Raw genomic sequence first — 23,630 nt, 5'->3', positions numbered from 1 at the left:
CCAGGGCTGGGCAGGCTGTCTTCAAGCCAACAAGCAATCTCAAATGCAGGTTTCTGATTGGGCAGGGGTGTGTTTGTGTGCATTTGTGTCTTTGTGTGTGTGTGTGTGTGTGTGAGAGAAAGAAAGAGAGAGAGAGAGAGAGAGAGAGAGAGAGAGAGAGAGAGAGAGAGAGAGAGAGATAGAAAGAGAGAGAGAAATAAGGGAAGAAGGGAGAACATGAACACATTGGAGGCTGAGAGATGACACTGAGAGGAAACGGGGGATTAGTGAATGAAAGAGAAGGACAGAATGAGAGCGATTCTGATGAATGACAGGCTGGCCGTGGAGAGCTCTCTGGGGACGCGCTGGACAGAGTGCAGTCGGACCTCTAGAGGCTTTCACTCATCATTGCATGCAGACACACATGCACACATTTCTACTCCTTTCTGCTAACAGGTTTCAGCTAATAAACAAGTCATTTTTCTTCCGTTACTTAAGACACATGGGAGCACTGCTCATACAAACAAATCAAACAGGTAAACACTCATGCACAAACACACACACACACACACACACACACACACTCACACTCACACTCACACACATAAACATACACAACAACAAAAAGCAGCATCTTTGTGTAAAATAGACAGGAAGATCACACACTCCTCTCAATTATCTCAGGCAGACAGACATTACTCATAACTCAACACCACTTTCCTCTCTGCCAGAACCCTTCATTCAAGTTTGGTGGGGGAAAAAAAACTTCAGTGAAATGAAAATAGTTTCACAGGTGGGATTGAATGACTGCCTCACAGGATAATCACATTTAACTGTTATGTTAACTCTCTCTCTCTCTCACACACACACACACACACACACACACCCCCCCACACACACACCCCCACACACACACAAAGGTGTGTAAAAAGACATTCTCAAGTAAAGCGGTACAACTTCAAAGCTTGGCAGCTGTTTCTCATTCCCCGCTCAGCCCAAAGAAAAAAACAAAATGGTGGGGACCCACAAATTCCCAAAATCCTATGTTTTTTCCCCAGCAGGCACTGCCTGTGGAGCGAGGAGAGAGTATCACAGATAAGAGACACTCAGCACGCAGCTCACCTCCCCTCCTGTGTTTGTGCAGATGGACAGAACCACTCTCACTCCCAGAACCTTTCTTCCTCCTACGTGTTCTTCTCATCCCCTCATCTATCCATTAACAACCCACATGCAATGAAGCCTCTACTCATGTAAATGAGTATGAACAGTATGACAGCAACATTATAGTAATGACAGTGTCAGCTTATGGTCTTAGTTTGTCATTACTGTGTGTGTGAGTGTATTAATATGGCCCCCCCGAGTGGCCCAAGTCATTATGCACAAATGTATTTTACGTCGCTAATTTCATTGCAAATGCCTTCATATAATATGATGCAATATGATAAAAGCATGCATTTACATTTCTATTGTTTCTTACGTATATGTGTTGTGTATGTGTGTCGTGTGTGTACGTGTGATGGGTGCATGCATGCGTGCGTGTGTGTGTGTATGTGTGTGCGTGGTATAGTTTGTCACACAGGAAGTCCCCACGGTCAGGGACCCCATTCTCAGTGGAGATGTTGAGCCTCTGAGGATTTATGTACGTGTGGACCTACACACACTAGTTTGCCGTTTCACAGACTAGTCACATTTTTGGCGTTTTTACAAAAACAAACATCATTCTTGCCTTCATGCAATACACCAACAAAAATGTGATTCATCCAGATTTTATGTCATAAAATGTAACTGTTGAAAAAAAAACATGAATTGAATTACATGACTTGCCATGGACAAAACTAAGCTTTTGTATTCAACAGTCATCTCCTCCAGCCAAATTGCCTGGTTTCCATGACAATCTAAATTTGTGTTATCCAGAATGCTATACATGACAGTATTTATATAGATGTCTTTCCTGTGTTGTAGCAGACAGGGTTTATTGTGAACTGAATTCAGATCAGTCCAACCACTGGATATAGAGTACTACCGCCCTCTACAGGAAAATCACAAGCATGGATTTTATCAACATGCACTGCAGCACTGTATTATATTTTTTAACTCATACAAGTGATGTTTTCTGTAAATATGCATGTAATATTTCAGAGTTTTAGTGATTATCCACTCCTGTTCAGTCACTTCTGTTCCGGTCACTTCTGCTCTAGTCTTTTTATTTAATAATTGAGCATGATGAGTTCAATAAGAGGTCTTACTGCAGAGACTACAGTGCTTAACATCCCAAACCACTGAGCTAGAAAAAAGATTACTCAACATATGAAAGAGATCTGTCAATACAATTATACAAAACCATCTATTATAAAAACAAAATGGGGTCATTGGCTGTTGCCTTTTGAATACCTGAATCAATTTCCATTAGGGGTATCAAGCACACATTTGATCTTATCACTATCACATACTATCTTTTGTCGTGCCATTTCTTCCCCCCTAATGGGTTCTGCTGAAGCATATCAGGTGTCTGATTGATGTTAATCTGAAGCTAAGGGTGACTGAGGGGGAACTTGTTTCTCACCTTGAGTCCACAGCTAATTAAAAGGTTCCCTCACACCTTTGTTTGAGCATAGACAGGTAGATTGATGATGATCAAATAACACATTTGGATATGAATTAGAAAGCTGTCAGTGGAATAAATAATTACAGGTGAAGCCAGTGAAAATTGAGCAAACGTTCAAAAGAATGTGTTCCATACCAGCCTTTATTCTGATGACACTTTTTTTTACTCTGACCAGCAGAGGGCAATGCTGATTTAAGAAATCTGCAGCCATTTTCACATAAAATATATGGCAGGTCCAGGTGTTACTAATGACATTAATTAAGGTTCAGATTCTGTTACATTGAATGGCCTCCTTACACCAAACAACTTTGACAAGATTTGGGAAAGATTCTTGGAAGTTTGAATGGGTGGCATTAGTTAAAAGACTACAATCTTTCAAGAATCTTTCCCAAATCTTGTCAAAGTTGTTTGCTGTAAGGTGGCCATAAATTGAACAGAGACCTCATTAAGGTATTTAGTAACACCTGTGCCTGCTTTACAATTTAATTTCAAAATGTCTGCTGTAAAAAAAGAGGTCTATTACCTGGCCATGATGTAATGATTTGGAGCAGATGTTAAACGAGCACACTCCAAGCTGAGCGCCGCCCCAAGACCTAGGCTATAAAAGAACCATGAGGAATACAAAAAACAGATAGAAGGTTTGGTCTTTGTTCAACCAACAAGTGTCACAATGGTCTCTACTGGTGTTGTAGCCTGTGCCATGGCGCTGGTGTGTACCTGTTGCATGTCTGATTCTACTCAATTCTCCGGTAGCGGAGACTTGTGGAGGCAGCAGTCGGTGTATGCTGTGGTTGGGTACGCAGGAGTGCAGGAGCATCAGAAGAGGGAGCAGATGCACAAGTCCCAAGTAAGCATTGTACCTGGGAAGTTGCCTGAACACGAGCGGAAGATGCTGAAGTTTCTGGTCGAAAATCCTTCTGGTCAACATTTCCCTCAAGCACCGGAGCCAAATAACCAAAACATGCTCGTATCTGATTGGCAGGGTGATGAAGCATGGCATGAATCTAATCAAGAACCACAACAACCAACCACAATATCTCCTGTGAGGGCTACTTGGGTAACTAGGTTTCCTACTAGTATAATATTTAAGAAAACAATGTCTTCAGCAGGTCTGCCCATCAAGAAATTTGAGCGTCCAGTTGTTCCTCAGCGTCCAGAACCTCGACTATTTAGAGCTCCTGAAGTCATTGAGCCTCCAACTGCTGAACCTAAAATGACCAATCCACCAACTATTGACACTATAATGGATGGGACACCAATTGAGCATCCAGCCACTGAGGCACCAACTGATCTTCCAACTGATTATTTTCCGACTAGTGAGACCCCAACTGACAAGCTTCCAACTAGTGAGACCTCCATTGATGAGCTTCCAAATGATTACTTCCCGACTAATGAGACCCTAACTGACGAGCTTCCAACCAGTGAGACCCCCATTGATGAGCTTCCAAATGATTACTTTCTGACAAGTGAGACCCTAAATGATGAGCTTCAGACTAGTAAGAACTCCACTAATGAGCCTCCGATTGAGACCCCAAATGAAGAGACCATCACTAAGTCATTTCAAGAGCAATACCCTCCTGCTGCCTTGAGCCCACAGCATTCAGTGAGTTCTCATGTGCCTCAGCCTATTGCCATTCCCACAGTTATCGTTAGAGAGCCAGAAGCCCCACAGTCTGTCATTGTTCATTGCGGTGAGAGTTTGCTCCACCTGCAAGTGAAGAGGGACTTTTTTGGGACGGGCCAGCTGATCAGTCCGTCAGATGTCACACTTGGTGGCTGTAGGCCGACGGGCCTCAGTTCTTCCTCTGACATGTTGCTGTTTGAAACTGAACTGCACAAGTGTGGAAGTCGTGTTCAGGTATTTGGGTGTGTCTGCCTGCATATGGTTCTCCACAGAAATGCTATAGCTTCTTTTCCATGCCTGACAATTTTTTTTTTTTTTTTTTTTTTTTTCTTTTCAGATGACTGACGACCTACTAGTTTATAAATTTACCCTGGCCTACACAGCAGTGTCCACTGAGGACTCCCTGATTGTGAGAACACATGATGCTGTGGTCAATATTTCATGTCAATACCAGAGGTAAGCAAATTCTTCAACTTGGGGTTTTCAGATTGTGCTTGGCTTCATTATATATTTCTCACAGGTATAATGACTTTCCTATATCTCACAGGTTGCATAATGTGAGCAGCAGTGGCCTAATGCCAACCTGGCTTCCCTTCCACCATACTATGGCCTCTGAGGCGACTCTGGATTTTTCTTTGAGGCTTATGAATGGTCAGTGTTAATGAAATCTTCATAATTGAGAGGTGGTGGGGATGGATACAGGTTGCATGTTGAGGAAAGTGTTGTATTGCCTTTTTAGGGTTTTCATTCTCAAGTTTGATTCCCTCTTGCAGATGACTGGGTGTCTGAGAGGACTTCAGGCAAATATTTATTGGGGGACGTCATGAACATTGTAGCCTCAGTTCGTCAGTCCCATCATGCTCCTTTTCATGTTTTTGTGGAAGACTGTGTGGCTTCACTAGGACCAGAAAGACATGCTGATCCTTCTTATTTTCTCATTGAGAAGCATGGGTACGTGGAGCCAATCAGTTTCATTCAAACCGATGTTAAGTTTCCAATCATTCAGGACCTAGGATCTTAATGGCTTGTATCCATTGAACTGTTTGAGTTGGTTATTTAAATGTTTTTGGCATGCATGTAGTTTGCAGTGCAGTATGATTAACCATTAGTGCTAAGCACATGGTTCAACCCAGATTGGTAGATAAGGCACTCCCATAAGAGATGGCAATGGTAGCGCTTTTTCATGCCATTTTCCAGATTATGGGGCTTTTGGAACTCTGGTCAAGTAGTCAATGAGGTAATTGATTATGCCCTCCAGCATCCAGAAATGCATCCCACCTTCCTGTGATTCAGCCATTCAGCAGTTTGTTTTTGGAGCTTTTGATAGCGTGGCGGCAACATCAGTGTCCTCTCTATCTACGGCTCTGGTTCAACCATTTCCCGGAATACCCACAATTGTTTGGCTTGTTTTATATCCTGTCCTTGTGAGTGCTTGCACTGCTTCTGAAGATTAATTCTAATCTTGTCTTGCACTTCAGGACATGTGCTGTTGTAATGATGTTTGGGGACAGGACTTGTATGAAATGGACGCTAAGGCATCTCTCTAATGCTCCTCTTTTTGCAAATGCAGGTGTCTGTCTGACTCAAAGCTGATCAACTCTCGTTCTCTCTTCATGCCCACTACACAGGGTGGCATGTTGAGATTTCAGTTGGAGACCTTCAGGTTTGCTGGTGCCAGCCAGAGTTTGGTTAGCATCACTCCTCTACTAAGGTTTCTTGTGTAACTGTCTCAAACCGCCTACTTGCATACTTCAAATACTTAGTTTAAGTATATAGTACAGATATTGGGACCATACTAACCATTGAAAAGTGGGCACAACGTAAGTAAGAGCTCAATGCACACTAGCAGTGTACTGATGGAAGTATGTGGTTTGAGACCCAGTCCCTGTGTTGTAATTCAACCCGATTTGACTAAATAGGTAAGTCTTAAAGACTTTCTGACTAATTGGCTAACACTATATTCCTGCTCATTAGCTGCAGTGTGTTAGCCTTTTACAAAACTTGTATAGGCTCACCCTGAAACGTACAACCGCATTAGTGCCTGTCTAAAAATGCACGATGCATAGAATGTGTAATCATGTCCATATTGTTGCATACATCATGATTGGTCTTGATTTGTAGTGTAACGTAGTGTGTTAACGATCCATCTAAACCTTCATTCTAACTAATATTCTGTTTTTGTCCAGTTGTACATAACATGCACCCTTGTGGCGGTATTGGACACCAGTATACCAGATGGCATACATAAAGCATGCCATTTCTCCAAAGAAAAGGACCGGTAGGTTCTAAAAAGTCAGAACAATTGGCCTCTAGGGTTTCATCAAACTTCTTAATGAGCATTTTTTCCATTTGAATATGAACACTTGAAATGTGCAATCTTGTAATGTACATGCAAATTTGATTTGTGAGTTGGATTAACCCTCAATTTGCACATCTTAAGTGAGATTAAAATTAAATATTGTTGTTCATATCTGCAATCCTTCTTGCATGTTTCTGTGAACATCGCCCTGATCTTATGTCTTGATCCCAGGGCAGTTTAAAACTCTTCCCCTGATTCTAATTGTACATTTTTAAATTAGCATGGCAGTGGAGGAAAAACAGATGTCCCCTCCCCTTGCATAAAATCATGAATGTGCATAAAATGTGCAAACGATCAGCTGACTGTTTCTCCGTGAAACACTTTGCCTTCACAGGTGGGTCAGTGCAAGTGGGAATGATGAGGTCTGTAGCTGCTGTGAAGCAGAAACATGCCCACAGAGAAAGGCAAGAAGCCTTAACGGTAAATCCTGAATGTGATCAATGAATGTGATCAGTTTACTAGCCTTAAAAGATTCTTTTGACCTGAAGTCATTTATGTATACGTACAGAACTATAATGTATTTCTTATTTTTCCAGATTTTAAGCAGAGGTCTGTAGTACTAGGACCTGTCACTATTCTGAAGAGGATTCCAACCAAGGAATAGTCCTGAGCTTTGAGTTTCCCATGATTTCAGGTGCATGAGGGAAGAAAATGTGTGATTTCATGACTGTAATAATAAAGTGTACATTTGATTCAGATGATTTAGTCCTCATTCATTTAGTATAATAGACAAATTGGTGTGTAACCAAGTGTGTTCATACAGCTAGGAAGTGGGAAGGTTCCCACTTTGGAACTCCACACTTGAGTTATGAGCGTTCATGTGCTGACACAGACAATGTTGTAATGTTAGCCTTCTGGTTAGCTAGCCTACAAACATCAAGTTACTCAAAGGTAGACTGTGTTCCAATTTGCATACCGCTGTACTTACAATATCTAATATGAGTGCATTTGCACACCAGAAATGTTATGATAGTCATTTCTGTTAAGTCAAACACCAACTCCGTGCACTTGAGACAACCCTACTTTGTTAAAATTCACACCCTATCCGGGTAAGAACACACAGCATTTCATTCAAGTGTACTGAAGGAAGTACACAGATTGGAGCAGGCAAGGTCATAGACTCTGGGGACGCACTGTTCCATATCAATCACTGTTCAATATCAATCACCTGGGCAATGAAGTGACTTTGTGCATGGAGCAAGCTAAATTGTTGTTTTTTTCCTCTCTGAGTGTCAAAGACCCCACTTCAAAGTGCTTCACAGAGCTACGCTCTAGGGCAGTGTCTTTCAACCTTTTTTGTGCCACGGCACACTTTTGACACTTAATGTCCCACGGCACACTAACATCCTGTGTGAAGGAAAAAATAAACATACCATAGCCTAAAATTTCAAATAATACAGATATGGCCTTATGGCTTCTATGCAAGGCCTGAGGGGTATTTTACAAAGGCAGAATTAAGACATCCAAGGTAAGTGATAAAGCGAGGTTTGACATAGCGTTGTCTGGTCATCCTAGCTCAACTCGTTTCACTAATGCCAATCCAGGATGAGTAGGAGCAACTATGTCAAGCCAGGTGTAAGTAATTCAGGATGTGTGCACGTTCTCGTTTCTGCTCCAAAATCCCACGGTTGGAATAAAAAAGACGCGGAAAATAGCGTCATTCACACAAAGTGAACCACCGCTTTTGATATAGACTAACAATTAAGTAAAATTGTCATTTTTGGAATGGGGAATCATGGCTATTTCTGTAAAACAGCAGGAGTAGGCGTGGTAGACCAACTGAATGCAAATGTACGTATGCACCCACGTGTGAGTGCTTCCTTGTCTCGGCACGCAACGTCATTAAGAAAGCGCTTGCCACTGCAAAGACATAGTATGATATACCTTAATATTATGGTTGAAAATACCTTCGAGAACTTGCCCCTCCACTTCCAATCAACTACAGTAGGCTATTCATCAAACGTCTATCAATAAAATAAGCAAACAATGAGTACCTAGGTCTATGTTAATAATTATAAGGCTATCAATTAAAATAATAACCATATGGTAGTAGGCAGACAATCTGTTTTGTTTTGCGAGCCAATGCATTTAGCAAATAGTTTATAAATGGAATAAAGCTCCTTAAAAATTAGCACGGAGGTCTGATGTGAATGACAGCTAGCTGAACCAATAAGATGACATAATTACCATTAGAATTAACTTAGCTTGGCTGTTAGCCTGGTCGGGACCAGGCTAGGTGCATGCAGAGAATAAATCCCCATGGTAACTTATGTGCCATCTCTTTTGTGAAACCAAGTCAAGGCTAAATTCATCCAGGATAACCTAAAAATCCCAGCTTAATCCCTTATCTAGGTTTGTGAAATCACCCTCTGCTCAATAAAACAAGCTCCCTCTGTTTCATTTGTAGGTGACTATATCTAATTTAATTGTTGTTATGAACTGGATATGTGATTCTGTGAATACTGGATATGGGGACCCCGTTGTACAATGCCTGCATACCACAAATAGTGCAATCGTACAATCAATGAGAGCATGTGGTTATACATTCTTTGATGCAACAGTTGCTTTTCTGGACCAGTGAGTGACGTTTGGGTAATTTACTGCGGCACACCTGATGATCTCTCACAGCACAGTGGTTGAAAAACACTGCTCTAGGGGCATGTCTGTGATCTCCCATGTCCATGCCTGCCACCCCCAGAGTAGAATCTTTCCCACTTCCCAGTTGCTTATGAAATGCACCATTTTTTTATGGGGTTGGGAAAGGTGTGTAGATCACGTGTGTAGATCACGTGTGTATGTATCACATAGGGGTGTGTGTATAAATCGCATATTAGTATTGCAACACCCTACCTATACATTAAGGAACTTTAAGTGCTTCCTATAAACCTGAACCTGAATATATTTCTAGTGCAATTTGTGATAAAACAAAGTACCAGTAATGGGTTAAATACCCACAGAAAGACATGCTGGGAGAAATGTATGTGGATAATGGAAGTGGATAATGCTCTGTATAGAAGTTTGAGTTTGCACAATGTAATGACTGCCCAGATGATGGCAAAACAAATGTTGATCACTATGCATTAGTTTGTTTATCCCAGTTGTGTTTTAATTTAACCAAACTCTTCTTTGCCTGGACCTGTGTGCACATGATGTGATGCAACTTGGCCTGGATGATGGCAGCAGGGATGTAGTGGAGGCTAAATGAAAGTAAACATAGTTTATCCACCTCTGAAATTTCAGAAATAGTAGTAAATAGTAGAGTTTATCCACCTCTCAGATGAGTTTATTCACCAATTGCAACTTTTAACTTTCATAAATCACACTGTTATCCACATTCACAATATGTATACTTATCAACACTCTAGGAATCATTGAATACCACTGGTATGGTTATAAACATTAGACAATAACCTCCACCATCATCAAACATCTTTTTTTTTTTTTAAATCCGATACCGCATGGTGCAGTCCACATTATCATGCTCACATTCATAGTTCAACAATCAACAATCATAGTTTACCCACCTCTTATTTTACCACTACACCCCTGTATGGCAGCTACCGCTGAATGATGCCAGTTGATGTTAGAAAAATACCAATCTATAAAAAATATGCTCGTTATTTATGTCCCTTAATATAAGCAATTTTAGAGGGTTTGATGATTTTTTTTAAATAGGCTATTATGTTGGACTATTGGCTCAAGTGTGTAACAGTTGTCACTGAAGTTAATTTCAACAAATAATGTCCACCCTCCTTAAACCACTATCCCTGTATCATTAACCACTTTTACACATAACACTGACATACAAGTTTCCAATGGCTTTATTTATAACATTACTTATATATAACAGAATAATAATGTAAAAATAATAATATACCTGCGGATTTTAGAATATCAAGAAAGAGATTAAGACAAAATATTCATCTGAGAACAGCATTTTTTAGTCTAGTGCACAACTCTCCACAAGTCTCCACCCTCCTCACCTGGTTCACAATGTTCTTTGATGCAACACACCTGATTCACATTACAAAACAGCTCTTTTAGCCACTTAAGGCTGTAGATGGTTGAGGTTGTAGAATGAAATTTTAGAGCTGTTGCTGGGGTTTTAGTCTTTGTAAATTTGGACAATGGGGTCGCAATGGCAGGCCCAGTTTTTTCAGACACTTCTGTATGCTTTCAGTGTTTCTTTGTCTTTTCAGATCACTGTGAATAGAGAATTGTGGAGTGAAATGGATTACCAGCGTGCTCAACATGAGATTGATCAGAAGCCTGCAGCACATATATCCCCAGCACCGAAGGAAGTGAGTCTTGAGAAGGACTCCATGTTTGATTTGTGGAATGACCAGTTTGCACAGTCAGAACAAGATGCACAAGAGTTTGCAGCCAAAGATCGCCTGAACGAAAAACCCTTTGTAGTGCAGGCTACAAAAATGCCACAGACTCGTCAGATGGATGATCCTCTTGTTCATAGCCCAGGAGTGCAAGTCTCACAGAAACCACTGATGGTTAGTTGGGTATTTCAGCCTGTTCGGTCATTTCAAAGTCCACAACTACACACAGCTACACAAGGACTACAATCTTATGCAGCAAGTTCTTCAAGGAGACAAACAAATCATGCGAATGACCCTCTTGTTTATAGCCCAGGAGTTCAAGTACCCCAGAGACCACTGACTGATTTTTCTGGTGTGTTGAGAAACCAGTTTGGTGGGCCACCTCCACAACATCCTACAGCCACAACCACGCAAAGACCGCAACATCATGAGGCAAACCCTCACAGGAGACAACCACATCAGACAAATGACCCCCTTGTTCATAGTCCAGGAATGCAAGTACCCCAAAGACCACTGACTGATTTTTCTGATGTATTGAGAATCCAGCTTGGTGGGTCACCTCCACAACGTCCTACAGCCTCAACCACACATAGACCACATTTGTATGAGCTACACCCTTACAGGAGACAACGAGATCTTATGAGTCATCCCCTCGTTCAGAGCCCTGGAGTGTTGGTGCCACAGAAGCCACTGAAGGTGGATTTTCCAAAACCCGCTATGTTTAGTGAGTGGGGAAACCTGCCTGGTCAGTTTGATGACGGTCCACAACATCAGCCGAAACCACAACCTTCCGAGACCGAGGCTCCCAGTTGGCACTCTAGTCAAACTTGGCAACGTCCTCTGGTGCAGAGTTCTCAAGAACCGCAGCTAACGGACACAATAACTCTTCCAAAGGACCAGAAGACCGAGCTCCAGCAACCTGTGATACCACAGTCCGTTCATGCTGTTTGTGGAGAGACGTCGCTCCAGCTGACTGTAAAGATGGACTTGCTGGGCACTGGAGACCTTATTGATCCAGCCGATATCACCCTGGGTGGCTGTTCTCCAACTGTCCTGGACGAGTCCCAGCAAGAGCTATTGTTCGAAACCGCACTGCGTGAGTGTGGAGGCACAGCTCAGGTACCAGCAGGGATTTACCATCTTGTTTGATCATTAATGGCCTGGGGCACTTTTCCCCAAAACCATCGTTGCTAACTAAGTTAGCAACTTAGTTGGTTGGCAAAGGGAAATTGCATTGCAACCAACAAAGTTGCTAACAGGTTAGCAACTATGGTTTTGGGAAACTCACCCATGAACGTCTAAACTGACTGTTCCTCTTTTGTCTTTCATGGTGGAGTTGTTTGAGGATGTCGTGGTGTATACCTTCTCATTGATTTACACTCCTCGCCCAATTGGGGAGAGCCCTATTCTGAAGACCAATGATGCCACTGTCAATATAAAGTGTCATTATGCTAGGTAAGTGTATCCCAATTCACTTGGCCCATGTTCAGACTTTTATTTATTTTTTTTTATTTTTTTTGTCAGATCCGAAGTCATGATGTGTCCCACAAACTGTCGCAATGTTGTCACTCTTTGTTGACCTTCTTCCTCCATGGTGCTGCACTGATGTATTTTGGGCTTCTCTGTGTGTAAATGTGTTTTGCCTGTGCATGCTGTCCAGACCTTTTGAATGGATAGGCCAAAAAAGATTTGACCTGAATCTCAGAACAATCTGAGTACAATGCCCTTATTCTGTCCTTATTCTACCCCCACAGGTTCCACAATGTGAGTAGCAATTCTTTAAGGTCCACATGGACACCTTACCAATTCTCTCAGCTGTCTGGTCAGGTTTTGGACTTCTCTCTTAGACTTATGACTGGTTAGTTTAGTTTTTGTTTTGATTTATTTCATCCTTATATCTTGAGTGACATTGTCCTATGCCATGCCATTCACTTCAACTTCATATGCAATTAAGTAAGGGATAATGGACGGCACGGTGGTCTGTTTACAGAAAATAATGCACGGTCGAATCCCAGGATTCTGATTAACCTCATCTTTGAAACATCGCTATTTTACTTAGCCTACTGCCATCCAACTTGCTAAAAGACACCTCCGTCATATGCTAAATGTTGCTATGTTCTGAACGTCTGTATTTTAAGGCTTAGTGCAACATGACCGTTCTAACACTCTGTAAAGAGCCATGAGATGTATAATGTTTTGCCGCTCTATAAGTGAAATTAAACTGAATTTAAATTGTAAGTGTGATGCGGCCAAAAAAAGTGGATCTACTTCATAGGTGTTCAAATAACATATATTAATGCACATTCTAAATTACGCAGGACAATGGGGAAGTCAACCAAGCAGTGGAATAACTTAATTCATTTTTTTCCTCACCTGCAGATGATTGGCAGTATGAGAGGCCATCCACAAAGTACTTCCTTGGGGACATGATTAACATTGAGGCCTTGGTCTATGCGGACTATCATGTGCCTTTGCGTATTTTTGTTGAAGACTGTGTGGCAGCAGTTCAACCAGATATGCACTCCGGCACAAGCTATGTACTCATTGAGAAGCATGGGTAAGAACAATTCATGTTCCCTTGACACTTGGGACATCTGATTTAATGGGGTAGCCTAAACTTGAGACTGTTCTTGGTTCTCCTCTCAGGTGTCTGTCTGACTCTAAACTGATGGCGTCCCGCTCCCAGTTCATGCCCAGGGTACAGGATGAAAAACTGCAGATGCAAATTGAGGCCTTCAGGTTTGCAGATGAAAGCCTCGACTCGGTATGTAATCTTTCACAAATTAAGCATTTACTATTTAAAAGAATGTAGTTGACAAATTGGTGCACAACTTCTTGATGCTAAATAACAAGCTAAAGTAACAATCTCAAGTAATTCAATCTCATAAGATCATTCTCACTAATCAATGCAGAAACGTTTTAGCAGACCCCTGTTATTGAACATATGCTCTTAAATTATCCACAGTTCTACATCACTTGTATTCTCCGAGCAGTTTTAGCTGCCGGCACTTCAGACAGTAGTCACAAAGCCTGCCACTACAACATGGAAAATGACAGGTGAGTTTTGAGGTGTGTGTGTTGTGTGTGTGTGTGTGTGTGTGTGTGTGTGTGTGTGCATTTTCATTCTGGATCCATATCACTGTTGCCCCAAACTGGATAGATGAGTTGGGTTCCATTTTGGTTTGCATGCAAAATGTGTCTGCAGTAACATTACTAGTGGGCATCCATGCTGTGGGAGGATTGGAATGGTGGTATTGAGCTCAGCCATACGCAGTACAATCCTCACCCGTGTGTGTGTGATGGAAAAGGGCGAATAAGAGACTGGACCTCTATGTCTAAATATATTTGCTGTATGTGTGCATTTTTCTGCTCTTAGGTGGAACAGTGCTGATGGAAATGATGGGGTCTGTAGCTGCTGTAATGCTGACCAATGTCCCACCAGGAGGGCAAGAGCTGCTGAAGGTAAGTTTTCATTGCACAGAGAGCAACTCTGATTTCTTCTTTTCGATCAGTTTTTCAGATATCTCTTCTGGTTTTACATTGTAAATTCTGTTCTTTTAGAAATAAATGGGCGTCGGGTGAAACTTGGACCAATCACTGTTCAGGAAAAGACCACATAGATGTAGATTTTCTGAGAATGGACTAGTCGTCTTATGCTCATCTCTAGTAGTAGCACTTCAACTTCAGATTAAAGGACCTTGTTCTGAACTTTTTTTTTTTTTTTTTTTTTTTTTTTTTGTTTCTTGCTGTGAAGTGGAAATGGGTTAAACGTGTGAAATCCCCACATGGTACTTTAACATTTTATAAATACAGAATTTGATGCATTTTGTATTTATTGCATTGGTGTATTAACAACTGTTGCAGTTGTTGTTATGAAATTGTGTTTATACTGATGGAACTTGCATTTGCAAGTTGAGTTTGAATAAATTGTTCAAATTTTAAATTTGCAGACTTATTCTTATTGTGGCCTTCCAAAAGAGAATTTACAGCATCTACTTCTAATTGAACAAATCTTATGTTATACATTTCATTTGGTATTCACGGATCTTCTCATTCATGCTCAAATCCACTGGTGTATGCTGCATTTAGATTACTTCTCCAGACAATTAAAGATAACATAACATACACACTTCCTTCAGAGAAGAACTCCATGTGTTCTATTATCTCATCATGATGTTATCGGCTACACATAACTTTGAAGGCATTGCTAGATATCACTAAGGGTGATCTTGTGCAAGCTAACCCTTTACTATTTCAAATAGGTCAGTAAGTCATGTTAGGACAGATTTTTACATTTCTTACAAAGTTGCTATTTTGTCATGTTCTTTGAATACTCTTATGGAAGTTGGTGGTTCACACAACACCACCAACTCCAGAAAACACATTGAAAAGCCAGCCAACCTAATCCCTGTGGAACGGAGGAATTCCATTCTCAAATTTCCATGCATGCAGTATATATTTTTTTTTTTTTTTTTTTCTTTTATACCACAATACAAAAAAAGAAAACACTCAGGGTCCTACTTTAAATTATAGGCAAAGTTTACAGTTTAACTTTTGCTATTTTTATAATGAAGCAAAATCTGCTAATTTACCGGTAATACAAAAGGACAGACATATTGGGTAACTCAATCCTCAGACATGCCACACAACAGTTCATGCATGAGCTACCTTGCTCCTTCACTGACTTTGTACGTTGCCCATTTAAATAGGGCTCTAAATGTTTATTGCCTAAATAGACCACCTAAAAAAAATGTGTAAATGACATCATGCTTGGTCTCATACATTGAACATTTTTAGCAATTTCATTATATATATATATATATATATATATATATTAGTGTATATATTAGTGACAGGTGTGTGTGGTGTGTATCTACAAGATGTCTTGCCTAGGGCACGAGTGCTGTGCCGTTGTTTGGATAAATAACAAAAATGCAACAGATGGCTTTAAATGTATTTAAAGGCGTACTGCCCCTTGCTTCCAGAAATGCAACAGCATGAGTAAATAGGACTGACCCCGACCAGACTGGCAAAGGACACAGACTAGTGCTCCTCACGTGGTGTTTTTCCAGATGTCAAAAAGTGATTAAACTTGTTTAAATGGAACTACTGTATGTCTCATGTATTTCTGAGCCATCCAGGCATTACCAACTCTGAATCGAAATTCTACATCCTCTTAAATGTAATGTGTGAAGCACATTGATTGGCCATTGCTTTTGATAATGTGCCATCGCAATACACCCTCACCTTTTAAATGCTTCCTTTTAATGATGGGTTATAAAATGCAGCAACTTGGTTTCTCAGCAGTGAAATGGAAGTACAAGTGAATTTGGTTCACTAATATCAGACACAAAATAAATTAACATAGATAACTTATGTTTTAATATAAATCAGTGTCATCTGCAAATACAAGTGATACAATACAAGTACAAATGCAATAGCCTATAATGAACTTACGCAAAAAAACACAAACATATTCAAAATATCACAACATGATTTACAAGATGTTCCTCTTGAGAAGTGGAATAAAAACATAAAATATTCTCTCTTACACACTCATCACATGACCATGCATGTGTAAACACATGCCACACACACACACATTGAAGGCGATTCTGCAAATCATAATCAAAGACCAGAACTATCCGTTTTAGAATTTTGCTTAATGTAACCAGAGCAGTAAGGAGGGAGAGAGAGAGAGAGAGAGAGGCTATGAGCCACTGCCAGTAGCCCGACTACGCCACCCTGGGCTTAGTTCCCAGGGACTTCAAGAGAATTGCTAGGGAAAGTTTGACACGGGTCCGAAAGCACCAAGCAGACAACGTGAATTCCAGTCAAATCATAAAAGTTTATTAAATAACCAAAGGGGGGGAAGGGAGAAGCGTCCTGCAATAATACCTGAAACGAGTCAGAGGTTATGAAACTACAAAAATATTTATTATCTTTTATTATAGTACAGTATGGACAGGTGATTTCTAAAGTGGGGCCAAGGCTCCACTGGAGCTAAAAAGATAAAGCAGATGGGGGGCTTACCTGAGGGAGACAGACTAACTGGAGGTGTGTTCTAAGTTCCAGCCATCACACATGCATACACACTGCAAGAAAGTGACTTACCAGTGACACAGCAGCCCACCGCAAGCAACAATGACACCACAAATGTGCAGCTACAGGGTCCCACCACCAGGTGACTAGCCTCCCTCAAAGAGGGCCCCACATCTGCCAAACAAACAAATAAAACAGCACCATAAGGGGGCAAAAATACAGTAGGCAGCCCTGTCCTACTGGTTAGCACTTTGGACCTGTAACCGGAGGGTTGCTGGTTCGAACCCCGACCAGTAGGCACGGCTGAAGTGCCCTTGAGCAAGGCACCTAACCCCTCACTGCTCCCCGAGCGCCGCTGTTGATGCAGGCAGCTCACTGCGCCGGGATTAGTGTGTGCTACACCTCCCTGTGTGTACACTGTGTGCTGTGTGTGTTTCACTAATTCACGGATTGGGATAAATGCCGAGACCAAATTTTCCTCAAGGGATCAAAAGAGTATATATACTTATACTTAAGGCCTATACAGACGTTAGAGTAGATTATGCAGGCACACCAGGACAAAAGAAATACACACACACGCAAATGACAGCCAGCACCAGACAGACATAAGCAGTTACAAGAATGAAGCATATGCCACTTATGCCCCATTCCTCTTTACTAATGGGGCAAGCAACATGCAGGCTGACATACGCCAAATAAACCCAAAGAACAGAGGCAGACGTACAGTAGACACTAAGTTAATGCCCACAAAAAGAAACAAAACAGACACGGACCTTACTCGAAAACGGCACACAATTAGGCTACACCAAAATAAACTAACTACAGACAAGACAGCAGCACGACCTACGCTATGCACCCCGCGTAGATGGTGAACTGGCTACATTAAGACTGTGCAGAACTTAAAGCAGATCATATTTTGTACCAGTGCGGTACATCTTTTATTCAAGAAACTCATATAGTGATGAAAAACATACTTTTGGAGAAGGTCTCTGACTGAGAGAAATGTATTTTAATTCAGATTTAGCTTATGGCGTTTTTGTGTAAAAGTACACCATTTTCCAGATGGTAATTTTGTCATTGTAAGGTTTCCAAAAATGTGTCACTGTAAGGTTTCCAAAAATATATACTTTTACTAATCCCCAAAATATTTTTCTTTTTACAAACACATTTTTCTGAACATAGTGAACTGGACTATGCAGTTTTATTTGTTTGGGTTTGCTCATCAACACATTATTTACTCTTTCTATTTACTGTTGACTTGATTATTTTGGCATAATTATGCATGTTCACTGGGGTGTGTGTGTGTGTGTGTGTGTGTGTGTGTGTGTGTGTGTGTGTGTGTGTGTGTGTGTGTGTGTGTGTGTGTGTGTGTTGGGGGGGCGGGGTACAATTCAACATGTCAATTTCTCAACATCCCTTACTGGCAACCCTTTGCTCAATACCACCATCTACAGTCCGATGTGTGTGTGTGACTAAATGTACACATTATTTTTTTTTATTGTATGCCCCCTGCCCCCATGGATAGAATTCCATGAAATTTGGCATACCCCCAGAGGCTGTCAGGGTTATCATGCACATGGAATTTAGTGCAGTTCAGAACATCTCAACCAAATATATAGTGCAGATTAAAGCAGCATGCGTTTGCATTTAAATATTCATTGCCATTTGAAAAACACAACTGAGCCCTAGCACCAGGTCTTGTGAAATTATGTGTAAGATCAATATAGAAGAAAATATTAGTAGATTATGTATATGGAGACTCTCTATAGGACTTTTGGTTACCCAAAGTGCATAACCCTTTGTTGTAGAAGCATAAGGTTTCAAATGAAAGATAAGTTTTGATTTTGGTATGGACTATGTCAGGGGTTCTGATATAGAATGACTACATGGCATATGGAATAATTACATAAAAGTCTCTATTTTTGCATTTTTTGTTGGTTCAATGGGTGTGCATAAAATAGACTACATCTGCAACTTATTTATGTTATAGGGTTCCCATGGATCATGGAATTTCTTGAATATCATGGAAATTTCAGTCTATTCCAGACATGGAAAGTCAGTGAATTTGATCATTTTTGGAGCAAAGTCATAAAATATACATTTTGTTGTAGCAGTTCAACATTTACTTGTGAAAATGCATTAATACAAATATATTTCCACGCAGAATTGGTATATTTGGTTATTAGCTTTACTGCTTGCTTGAGTGGTCATGGATAGCCACATTGTTTATTAAATGCCCATTTATTCATCTCCCGATCTAAAAAATAAGGAAAAGATTCTTGAATGCTATGTCGCTACTCTAAAATCTTTGGTCAGTATATTGTACCATGTATTAGGTCATGGAAATTCATGTCAGGGAAAGTCAGGGGAAAGTCATTGAATTTTACATTTCACCTATGGGATCCCTGATATTCTATTATGGATATTTCAAGAGCTAATACTGTATACCTATCTGAGCCCATGTGGCCTCATACACTCACTCACTTAGCACCTGAGATCAATTAAGTGTGTGAGTCTTTAGTCCTTAGTCCTCGGGGCTCACTTTGGGATTCAGCCTATGTTCTCACTCCAATTAGCCTACACACGCATATGGAACATTGTATCAACAAAAATGCATTTGCTGTTACAAAATTTTAATATCAGGTAGCCTAGGCTATCAATAATGGGGGAAGGGGAGGGGTCATCCCAGCCAGAGCTGTATAGAGAGTTCAGACAACTCAAATCATGGGCGCCATGTTTAAGACCAACGTCAGATGATTCTACAGCGAAGTGCCACTATTGGGAGAATATGCTATATGTTAAAATAAATCACTTATTTTCACCATTAACAGGCCTATACATGTTATTATCAACGTTTGTCAATATGTAAAAGGCCCTTAGAGAAATATTGCAGTGTATATTTACCTTCAATATCTTAAATGGGCCTGTAAAATGCCCATTGAAGTGAGTAACCACGTCAGTCATACGAGCAACAGTTGGGAATTTTATTTTTTAATAATTAAAGGAACCTTATGTAAGAAATGTATTTCAATTAACAATTAATCATAAAATGGCCCTGATGTGTCACTAGACATTAACAAATCATGTTCATTTCAAATACTTATATCACTGACAACAGTAGTCTGGCCAGGATATTGTCATTTAAAAAGTGAAGTTGCAGCCCTCCAACTGATGTTGATGTTATGTTTTGGCCTGATGCGCCACCCTCCACCTATCTACTAATCACAAAGTCAGTAGTGTTTCGGCATCCGGGTTGGCAACCTCAAGTCAGGGGGAAGGGGGAGGGAGAGGGGATACACCGCTCTACAGTAATTTGAAAGTGATTGCAGTACTAGTTTTGGCCACAATCTTACATATGGTTCCTTTAAGACATGTTTTCCACTATTCATTGTACTATGTTAATGTGGATCTAATGACTGTTGGTATGAAAAATGGCGTCCACAAACCATGTGACTGCCTCGTAACTAATTGAATAACGGGATAGCTCAGATCATTCAATTCATTAGTTGGCCAGACTCTCTCCGGCTCTGGTCCCAGCTACTCAATGCATTTTTGCATAATTATCCAAAATACAGATTGACTAGTAAAATAAGCTTAGGCTACTACAGATACTCACAGCTTGTAATAGTAAAAATGCCATTTTAGGTATCCTCATATAGGATCTCTAACTAGGGGACTGCCCGCCTGGGAATGTACCAGCAAAATCTAGATTCCTTAAAAGTCCTGGAGTTCTCAAGTTTCAGATTCAGATTCAGGGATAGTCCTTTAACGCCGATTCTATTGGTTGCTGCCCATGACTGTGCAATGGGCAATGACTGTTTCTACAGTCATTGGTTCCTGCGTTCCGTGTGGACTACTCGCATTCAGCTATTGGTCAGACACAATGTTGGAAACGCCCCAATCGCCATTGCATTACAGTATTATTTGAAAAAGCAGTAGCTGGAACTGACAAAAAAATCGTGCAGGTTATAGTGGAATCTGGCAGCTACATCAAAACGCCAATATGGTGAACTGGAAGGTAAGTAGCCTACACTAACTTCTTAACTATTAATCGAATTTCGTGTTTCGTTACGCAATGCCTTAGGAAGCCTAAAGTTCACTTTAGGCTACTGGTTGACTGAAGTGGATGCGGTCTGTTTGGGAAGATAATGCAGCTATATTCATGTGGCAGATATGGCCTCAATATGACTAAACATCTGAAGGCTAAATAGCTAACGCTGTCAGCTTGGCCGAAGTGACGTCTACTTTATGTTAGCCCAAAACTCTTCACACGCGTTCTTCATGCGGTTATAGGCCTAATCATATCGACCGCACTTTGTGTAATGTGAAGTGGTCGGTGACAATCTTCAGTATTTACATATAGCTATAGGCATACTATAGCTTACTGTTTGTGCAAACTATTAACCACATGCGCCTGAATTCGTGTGTCCATGAGTGACGTCGACAGAAGACAAGTTTCTCTGCAGCTGTTGTTACAGAGACCCCCACGTCTCCTCTCAGCTGTTCTAGATACTTCTAGAAGTGACAAGATGCTGGGGTATCCAAGTTTATCTCCCTAGTGTGCCCAAAATCACAGTACCAAAACAATAAAAGTGATAAAATGTTACTCGAAGTACACTTATTACAAGGCTATAAAAGGGTCAGTATCACAACCTACAGGTAGTCTGTAGGCCCACTTACTGTAACCTCACTCACATTTGGCTTTAGCCAGTTAAAGCTCATTCATTGTTGAATCTCTGTCCCTTCTGTTCCCCCCCTCTCCCAGGCTTTGGACAATGTGCCCCTCCTCATGTACATCCTTGCAGCTAAAACAATACTCCTGTGTCTGGCCTTCGCTGCGGCAAAGATGTACCAGCAGAGGAGACTCGAGGCGGCCATGAAGAAGGAAATGGAGGAAAAGCGCAAACTGGCACAGCGGACACAAGAACTCCTTGATAACAAAAAGGACGACTGACACAGGGGTGGCAAGAAGGATTCGGTGAGGACTGATTATTGTTTTATTTCCTACAATATGGTATGATATGATTGGGGGCTGCTATGCTTGAATGGAACTAATTTGTGGAGGGTAGGATGGGTCCTTAAGTGTTGATTTCACCTGTGTTTCTAAGGGGTAACAGAGAAGTAGGACACCTAGGCCTAAGGTCGATGCAGAAGGGTCGGTGAAAGGGTCGGAGGGTTTGAGTCCTAGGAACATCATTTTGGGGCATTTTGATAGTTGTCAAAGATGGGCATACAGAGGTCAGCTCAGAGAGCGTCCATATCCTCATCATTAATTTGGTGATCAGGGTTGTAAATGGTCCTTACTGGACTTTGTTACCATGTTGTATACCAAGCTCTCTCACTGACAAAACTAAGATGGGTCCCTCAGTATCTTATTTTGATAGTGGAAATCGGTAGTTCATTCACATTCAAGTTGTCTAGGACTTAATATATGTTAGATTTCCTAAACATAAGTAGATGATTTCTTCATACTCTTAATTTTTATCAGCTTTTTTCATCAGTTGAAACAATATGTATTCAATAAAGTGCCATTGTTTTTTCACTAGTGATTGAGTGTCAGAGCTCCCCATGATCATGAAATAATGTGCTTGGTATAAAATTATACCAAGCACATTATTTCATGATCATGGGGAGCTCTGACACTTATGGTCTGAGTGGTGGTATGGGTTTTGCAGTCCGTGTTCAAACATCCTACATTGAATTGTGTTGAATTTGCTGAATTTTAAACATATAATAATCCACTTTTTACTCTTAACATTTAAGGGATCCTAATTTAAATGATGTGCAAGTCTTAAAGGTTGTATCAGCGATTTCAGGCCCAAAAAAGGCCAAGACATAAATGATCATTCATCTAATCTTTCCTAACGATCCGCTAGCTGTCTGCCCCATAAGCAGGCCGTCAAAAAACGTGTCTCTGTAGGCAGCCTAGGCTCCAAGATCTGTACACAAAAACAATTGCTACCAACAAGTGTTGGCAACCACTCAAAGGCAAAATAAAGTGTTCCAACCAATAATCGACGAGATGTGCGTTTAGGGGAGTTTCAATTGCACGGGAGGGAGGGGGAGGGAGTAGTGAGCTAGCTCTCGGTTTTGTTTGAACATCAACAGAAGTGACGTTACCCCGCCATCACTGATACAACCTTTAAGTCTAACTAAAGCTAATTTAATAACTGGGCAAAATCAATTTGCTAATGTAATCCCAGGGCAAGACCTCAATTTAAACTGTCACAATGGCAAGTCGACTCAATGTTCTCACATGCTAATCTCTCACTCACTTAGTTCATGCATGAAAACGTTGCTGGTTGATAGTCTGTGCTTTTGGCCAGCAGTGAAATCCATAGCCAAAAAGTGAAAGCCCTAAAAGTTATTTTGTTTATGTTTCCCCTTTCAGCAGATATTTCATTTAGCCACGAGGATGGACAGTCCACCCTAGAGCACAGTTGGAGGTCTAACTGACTGAAGAGACGGTTGAGGATGTTGCCCTGGCAACAGCCAATCAGATACCATTGTACCAACTATTCTGTGTGACAGGACAGCTCAGAGTGCCAGCACAGAAGACATGTTTTTTTTATACAATATTAATAATAATAATGGTAATTTATTATTTCCCACATTTGTAAATAAAGAGCTCTTTTCCACTAATGGTTCTTTCACACTCATGTGGGCTACCTAACATGTGGTTCAGTTAGA

General features: G+C 40.8%; 1 protein-coding gene across 1 annotated transcript; it reads left to right on the top strand.

The window, feature by feature from the left end:
- Positions 1 to 3,159: 3,159 nt before the first annotated feature.
- On the top strand, positions 3,160 to 14,841 carry LOC125311027. Its single transcript, XM_048268835.1, has 16 exons — positions 3,160 to 4,442; positions 4,546 to 4,664; positions 4,756 to 4,859; positions 4,982 to 5,159; positions 5,779 to 5,896; positions 6,395 to 6,486; positions 6,902 to 6,987; positions 7,104 to 7,116; positions 10,706 to 12,017; positions 12,235 to 12,353; positions 12,653 to 12,756; positions 13,278 to 13,455; positions 13,545 to 13,662; positions 13,864 to 13,955; positions 14,275 to 14,360; positions 14,460 to 14,841. Exons 1-16 carry the CDS (start codon positions 3,255 to 3,257, stop codon positions 14,516 to 14,518), a joined length of 3,966 nt encoding a protein of 1,321 aa, XP_048124792.1. The 5' UTR covers positions 3,160 to 3,254; the 3' UTR covers positions 14,519 to 14,841.
- The last annotated feature ends 8,789 nt before the right edge of the window (positions 14,842 to 23,630 follow it).

The sequence above is a fragment of the Alosa alosa genome, chromosome 17 (assembly GCF_017589495.1).
Source record: "Alosa alosa isolate M-15738 ecotype Scorff River chromosome 17, AALO_Geno_1.1, whole genome shotgun sequence".
NCBI classification, from domain to species: Eukaryota; Metazoa; Chordata; class Actinopteri; order Clupeiformes; family Clupeidae; genus Alosa; species Alosa alosa.
This window is presented reverse-complemented; position numbering and strand designations above follow the sequence as displayed.

Bases quoted from the DNA above. Each gene is read 5' to 3' on its own strand.
- LOC125311027 (XM_048268835.1), top strand. From the start codon at position 3,255: ATGGTCTCTACTGGTGTTGTAGCCTGTGCCATGGCGCTGGTGTGTACC. The intron at 12,018-12,234 runs GTACCAGCAGGG...TTCATGGTGGAG, and splicing joins AGTGTGGAGGCACAGCTCAG to TTGTTTGAGGATGTCGTGGT. The intron at 14,361-14,459 runs GTAAGTTTTCAT...CTGTTCTTTTAG, and splicing joins GAGGGCAAGAGCTGCTGAAG to AAATAAATGGGCGTCGGGTG.